The sequence below is a fragment of the Cervus elaphus genome, chromosome 23, assembly GCF_910594005.1.
Source record: "Cervus elaphus chromosome 23, mCerEla1.1, whole genome shotgun sequence".
Lineage (NCBI taxonomy): Eukaryota > Metazoa > Chordata > Mammalia > Artiodactyla > Cervidae > Cervus > Cervus elaphus.
Window position 1 is genome coordinate 52,571,419 of NC_057837.1, and position 7,414 is coordinate 52,578,832.

Genomic DNA, 7,414 nt, shown 5'->3' on the forward strand with positions numbered 1-7,414 from the left:
ACAGCTACCTGGCATGGCCTCAAGGATCAGCATGCACGCCTCTCCACCTGCTCATGCCCCAGCTTCCCCACCCATCCATAATCTCTCCCTCTCAAGTTGTCACATTTCAAAGCCCGCCCTTCCTTCCAGACTTCCTTCCTTCTGCTGCCCTCCTTCCCTTCTCCATCCCACCTTCCTCTCTTAGCTTTCCTTCCCACACTGTATAGTGGTTAGGAGCCTGATTTCAGAGGCACACAGTTGAATTTAAATAAAGACTTTACCACTTGCCAGCTGTGTGACCTGAGGCAGGTGACTGACCCTTTCTGAACTTCAGTTTCCTGATGAAAATGGTGGTGATGATAATAGCTGCCTCCTTGGGTGGTGAGGATTAAATGAAATAATTCACACAGAATAATTAGAAAAGTGCTGGCACATATGAGGTACTCAGTAAATGTGCATGTTATTAATCATATTATTATCGTTATATTTGCGCAAGAACTCCTGGCTGCCATTCCAGGGTTCTGATAATCAACGCAATTCTGAATCTTTCACTTATTGGCTATGTGACTATGGATAAATTAGTAGACCTTTCTGAAGTACAGATTTCCTTACCTGAAAAGTGCCAATAACAATACTTTCCTCATAGGATTTTGGGGGGAGGATATGATTAAATAGGGTAATAGGGAAATGCATTACCTAAATCTGTAAATTCTGAGAGTGAAAGGAGAAGCCTTTAATAAACACTCTATGACAAGCTTCAGCCAGGTGAGTGGTCTTCTTACTTATGAGGTACTTAGTACAGTGCTGGGTTCACAGTTATGAGATCTGTAGATGCGATTTTATATCATCACCTCCTCCTTTTCTCCCCCACCACTTTGGCCCTCTTTTCCCAATTCCTACACACATTGTTTTTCTTTTTGTTCCCTCTTCACCTCTTGCTTAAATTACTTCATGGCCCCAAGAACCTGAGAACATTTTCAACTGTTTGAAATTGAGGGTCAGTGAGAGAAGGGATTTCCCTGTTGCATGGGGGTCAGCATGTCATTTCCCCTGGTCAAGAGCCATCAAATCCACAACCATTATGCTGGCATTTAAGGCGCACCTACCACTCCCTCCCCTGCCAACCTCACCTTCTGCTCCCCAGCTCACTTGCTCACCAGCTGGCCTAAGAAGGAGTTTCATTTAGAGAGAAGAGTCTGTGTGCAGAGGATTGCCTGCCAGCCACAGCCCTAGCCCACCCCAGCTGTTTTTCCTCTTTCCCTTGGGTGACACCAAGACGTTGATGATGCTCTGCTCCCTGGATCTCTGCTCCAGCCTGGGGATGGAACACCAGTGGGACTGAACCCAGGAGTCTCTGCTAAAGCCAACAACATCTCCCAGACTCTGGACTCTACATAATTGGTTTTTAATGGGTTCCATTATGACCCTATCCTTACTGTGCATTATGGGTGCCTGACCTTCACAGCTAAGTGATTAACTGAGGAGTTGCTGACCTCAGAAGCTGCTAACCTTGCTCTCATCAGTTGGCAGTGGCCCATCAACTCCAACCCAGTGTCCCAGACAGAGACAATCCCACATAGAATATTCTTAAAATTTCTGAGCAGAAAGATTATTGTAATTCAACAATGACAAAAAGGATCCAATTTCATTTGCTAATCAACTGATCAACTGGCAGGGACTACCTGAAGAACTATGCTGAGAATTCTGGGGCCACATCCAGGCTCTTGTAGGGAAGAGCTCTGGCATCAGCTAGTGATGTCTGTCAGGGACAGTATGAAGGAGGATGAGAGAAGGAGAGGCCTGCAGGCCACAGACTTTAGATCCAAGATCTGAGATCTCAGTCTTTCACACACAGATTGCACAGTAGGCTTGGTCTACCTGCTCTCAGGAGCAGGCTCCCAAGAAGCCAGAAGGACCCAGAAGATTGGGGAACTGAATTCAACCTACCAGTCAACTTATACATTAGGCATGATGGATCCAACCTTGATATTTTACAGGTGGAGAAATTGAGAGAGGAACGATCACTCAGCAAGTTAATAACGACCTGACATGGAGCCCTCCATCCCCAACTTTGGTCATAGAAGGATCCTTTCTCAGCAATTAAACTTGGCTAGATTTAAGGCTGATAGATAATATGCTAAATACTGAGGGAAGAGGGACCTCTAGGTGAGTCCCAAAATACAGATCTTGAAGGAAGCAAAGCCAGTATCTCTCATCCAGGACCAAAGGGAGAAGCCGCCACAGTTCTTGAAACTGAAGGCTGAGGTAGTAAGGCCTGGTCATCAGAGAACAGACTTTCCCAAGAGCCAGAAGGGCCCAGGATGCCAGTAATGTCCCCAGTTGCCAGACGCCAGTAAGAAGAGGAACTTCAAATATGATAAGGAAATTAAAATACCAGCCTTCAAAGTCAAAGAGTAAATAGGACTTGATTCATATAACTTACACAATACTGAACAACTGAAAATGGAAACATCTTTTAAAGACCTGTGAAAGTAGGATCCCTGCTTCTGCTGACCTGCTCATCACTGGAGCCCAGCTCCCAGCACAGAGTAGGTACAAAGTAATTATTAACTAAAAGACATATTCCTGGGGAAGGTGGGGAATTTACCTCTCACTGTATTGGGGCCCCAGGGGGAGACACATTTTCTTTTTTTTTTCATTTATTTTTATTAGTTGGAGGCTAATTACTTCACAACATTGCAGTGGGTTTTGTCATACATTGACATGAATCAGCCATGGAGTTACATGTATTCCCCATCCCGATCCCCCCTCCCACCTCCCTCTCCACCCGATTCCTCTGGGTCTTCCCAGTGCACCAGGCCCGAACACTTTGGAGACACATTTTCTGAGTGTTATGTTGACAAGGCCCCACATGAGATACAGCTGGGGCTGTGAATACTTGGTCTCATCAGTTCCTCACTGTAGGCCTATGAGATGATCTGAATTATAATACCCATTTTACAGATGAGAAAAGTGGAGGCACCAAGGGCAAATTCTCTTGTTCACACTCATATTGCTCTTTTCACCTGGGCCAGAGCTGCACTCACCCTCAGCTCTCTGGAGTGGGGATTAGAAGAGGATGCAGCCCATGGGTGCCTCAACTCTTCTCACCCAGCCCACAACCCCCAGCTCTGCCCAGACATGTTTCTGGATCCTTGTAATGTACATAGCGTGTGAGAAGATTTCAGACCTTCTACGCTTCCCTTTCTGCTCCCCCTCCTCCAGTCAGCCCCATAGGATGTGTGGGGGAGGCCTGGCCCCAGTTCAGGAAGGACTTGTTGCTGGGTGGTCGGGGCAGGCTCTTACTGTCTCTGGGCCTCTGCATCCTTATGAACATGAGCGAATAGCTCATGGCCTGGGCAGCACCATGGTGCTAAGAAGCAGTGACCCAAGTTTCTTTCCACAGACACCTGCTTCCGAAGTTCCTCTCATGGGCCTGGTGCCCCGAGGCCCCCAGGCCCTGCCCACTCACCTGCCATGACAGGGCTGCCCGACTCCTTGCTTCCTCTGCTTGGTGGTGTGTGAACCGTCAGGACAGTGTTTCTGAGCAGCCAACCAGACCCACGTTAACAAGGCAAGTGTTGGGACACTCCTAGGCAGGACAGTCAGAATTCAGAAGGAGGCGTGGCCCTGCTACTCCAGCCATGACACCTACGAGACACCTAATCACCCAGTAATTGCCTTGGTTTGCACCTAGAGTTTGCCCAGTGTGGGAGGGGCTCCAGCTAAGAGGCTTCCAAATGCAAAGTCGAGAGCCAGACTGTGAAAGAAACAATCCCACAAGCCTGGGAACAAGTTTTATGGTCTGCTGTTCTTACAAGAAAGCAGAGGCTCAAAGAGGGGGCCCTAAATGTACATGGCTACCAGTTGCAGAGCCGGAATGGGCCCAGGCCTCACAGCAACCAGTCCAGGGCAGTTTTCTCCCCTCCTGGTTGAGGAGAGAAGGTTCTGGAAACCACAGTTCTCTCTTGTGTGGGCTCCAGAAGTGTCTACAGGAGCAGTGACCCACCATCCTCTCCCAGGGATGTGCCCCCACCACGCCACACCCTCCTGCACATTTGCACGTTCCAACCTGCAGAGGAGCTCAGCCTCCACAGAGGAGCCCTTAGGTTCAGAGGAATAAACTTTAGATCCAGCTGGCCCAGGTTTGAAGGCCAGCTCCTGCCGCTGGTCACTCTGACCCTGCAGAGGTGATCCACTGAGTTTTAGCAACCTCTCTTTATCTGGTGACTAAGGAAATGAGAGAGGAAACTCTGGGGCAGGGCCTGGGTGCTTAGGGAGCCTGGCTCACTGGTCCCCTGCTCTTACGGTCTCCCATACTTTAGAAGTTGAACCATTCCCGAGCTTGTCTGGCCCTTCAGTGTTGGGATCTCTGAGCTCTGTAGTGCAGAGGTGGGAACATATGCTGCCTGGGCTAAATCTACTCTGGGGATTGAAAGGAGACCCTTGGCCTGAGTTCTTGTGGGATCTTCTATCCTTTGGACTCCTTGCAGGGCCTCCCTGTGACAACCCAACTGCCTGGTGTCAACCTAGGCGTTTGGGAGGAAGTGAATAATAAAGAGGGGAGAGGCCCTCTGGTTCAAAGCAAGGCTAATACACTGATCTTTGTGAGCTGGCTCCAGCCTGGAACTTAGAGACCTGAGAGCCACTGGTGCCCCATGACCTTGGATAAGACCTCTCCATCTGAGAATGCTGTCTTCCCACCCTGTGAACCAAAAAGGACTTGCCTAAAGTATTCTCAAAGGCATTTCCAGCTCAAAGTCTAAGGTTCTAGGGCCAGAAGACTCTAGACTTGTGTGGAATGCAATGGGGGGAAATTTATTTTCAGGGGAGCTGGGAGGGGAGTTTCTCTTTGTTGGGGAGTGCCTTGAGAGGAGGCCTTGGGGCCATCAGAGGCCGAGTGGGGCGGGCCAGGGAGGAAAGAGGAGGTGGGAGGGAGTAGACTCCCTGAGACGGGCACGGAGGGGCAGGCGGTGGTCTCTATACCTTGCTCCCCTCTTGCTCGTGTGATCATCATTTGGGAAAGTGTATAAAAATCCCAAGGTGTTTGATGTGGTTGCTTTTCTTACAGAAAGTGGCCAAGTGGTTGCGTTCTGCCTGCTGGTTTGATGCAGGCCAAACATCTTTATGGGCTCTTTGCAGGCTCACACGCCTTTAATTACTGACATCTGGCACCTGGCTCCTTCTCTCATGCCCTGCAGCCTGCTGCCCTGGGGGCTGGGCAGACCTGGGCCCTCCAAAGCTGTTCTTCTGCCTATATAGGGTCAGACTCCTCCCTGCTAATGACAGTCTCACTCAGGGCCCTTTTATCTTTCATCTTGGGTTATCTTGCCTGGACTGGGGCTTCCAAAAGACGACAGGGGCATTCCAAAATCGCCCCTTCAACAAACCCAAACAATTCATTGTCAGATTTAGGGGAACGCAGCCTGGCAGTAGAGCCCTGGGATGAGAGCCAGGAGACTGGGTTCTGTATCTCTGGGTCAAACTGGCTGTGTGGCCCACAGCAAGTCACTTACTGTCTCTGAGACTCTATCTTCATCTATGAAATAAGGGTGTGAGCTGGATCTTATTGGTTCTAACATTCTCTGATTCTAAATGATTAGACTAGAGATGACAGACAGGAGCCAAAGACTGAGAAAACTCAGGATACTCCAGTGTCCAGCATATAGTGGGTGTTTCACAAGTTAAAATCTGTGTTATGGAATAAATATGCTTTCAAATAATTTAATTATTTTTCTTGCTGTAAAGGAAACTATACTTATAGAAAATCCAAGCAACACAGAGGAAGAAGAAAGCATACATGCATATTGCCTCAAACATATGTAAAATAAATTTAGATAAATCCTATTGTCCAGAGAAGCTCGTTTGTTACCTGCCCTTTATGCTTAACCATATAAATGCTCATATGATGCTTTCTTTTCAAATTACAGACTGCACATACACTGTCATCAGCAGTGGTGTCTCTTGTGTGAGTTTACATAATTTAGTTAACCCTCCCCAAATCGATGGGGATTTAGATTGTTTCCAGTATTTTTGTCCTTATAAAGAAACATAATACTATTTTTCCTGGTATTTGTGAGGGCTTCCTGTTTCAGTCTCCTTGACTGAAGACATCTTGAGGGCCTTGGAGTTCCCTGTCCTCTCACTTGCTCCCAGCATCAAGCCCTAGATCTGGTGGAGAGGAGGTCCTGCTAAGTAGCCCTGTCCTTTTGGTGGTGGTAGTACAGAAAAACAGAGGCCTCTTGGTGGGCCTTGGAGAATGGGGAAGAACTTTCTCCAGGAAGCGAAGCACCTAGAAGACTAGGCAGGGCTCCTGCCTTTTGAGCAATAATGGATTATCCACATGCTTGAGACCAGCAACATGTAAACACCAAAATCAATTTTAAAAATAATTAAAAATTAAAAAAATCAAACTGATCACCTTGGGAAAAATAATTTTGTTGGGTTTGTTTAATTTCAAATTTACTTGTGTTTTAGTTATAGGAATATTGGGAGGACATCATGGCTTTTCCAGGACTCAGGGCAACTATCTGGCCCTGCCTCGAAGAGTGGCAGAGACACAGCTGAGAATCTGCTGCTGCAGACTAGCAGCATCAGTATCACCTGGGAGATGGTTAGAAATGCAGGCTCCTGGGCCCTACCCCGGAACCCCTGAATCAGAATCTGCATTGTGACAGGTGATTTGCATGCATCCTAAAATTGGAGAAACTCTATTCAGACCTTTCCTGAATGAATAGAATTGGAGGAATTCTATTCAGACTCTATTCAGGGGCTTCCCTGGTGACTGGCTCAATCAGTAAAGAATCTGCCTGCAATGCGAGAGACCTAGGTTCGATCCCTGAGTTGGGAAGATCCGCTGGAGGAGAGCATGGCAACCCACCCCAGTATTCTTGCCTGGAGAATCCCCACAGACAAAGGAGCCTGGCTGGCTGTAATTCATGGGGTCGCAAAGAGTCGAACATGACTCAGTGACTAAGCACATACAATTCAGACCAGCTATTCTCAAAAGAAGGTTCCCAAGACTCCTTTGGCGAATCAGTATGGTCAAAACTATTTTCATAATATTAAAACTTTTTGGGGCCTATTTCACTCTCATTGTCTCATGAGTGTACAGTGTTTTCCAGAGGCTACATGATATTGCAAAAAATTGAATGCAAAAGCAGATATGAGAATAGAGCCTTCTATTTAAAGAGATTTGCAAAAAGAGTAAAACAATGATATTCTTATTATTTTTTGTTTTTGGAAATTTAATTATTTTTCATAAATACATGTTATTTGTCTTAAGATGCAATGAGCTTATTTGTTTTTAAGTGAGTTAATGAATAAACATTTTACAAGTTTCTCAGTGTTAATTTCCAACTTGGTAACTATCCAGAAATATAACCCACATAAACAAGTGCTCTTTGGAATTCTCAATAATTTTTAAGGGTATGAA

General features: G+C 46.7%; 1 protein-coding gene across 2 annotated transcripts in view; it reads right to left on the minus strand.

Moving 5' to 3' along the window:
* The window catches only part of TGM6 (transglutaminase 6), a 39,551-nt gene extending 36,007 nt beyond the window's left edge, over window positions 1–3,544 (minus strand). For both annotated transcript variants that reach the window (XM_043885047.1, XM_043885046.1), the window contains exon 1: window positions 3,452–3,544. In XM_043885047.1, coding sequence (XP_043740982.1) covers window positions 3,452–3,458 — 7 coding nt within the window. In that variant the 5' untranslated portion in view covers window positions 3,459–3,544. The remainder of the gene's footprint in view (window positions 1–3,451) is intronic.
* Window positions 3,545–7,414: the final 3,870 nt, after the last annotated feature.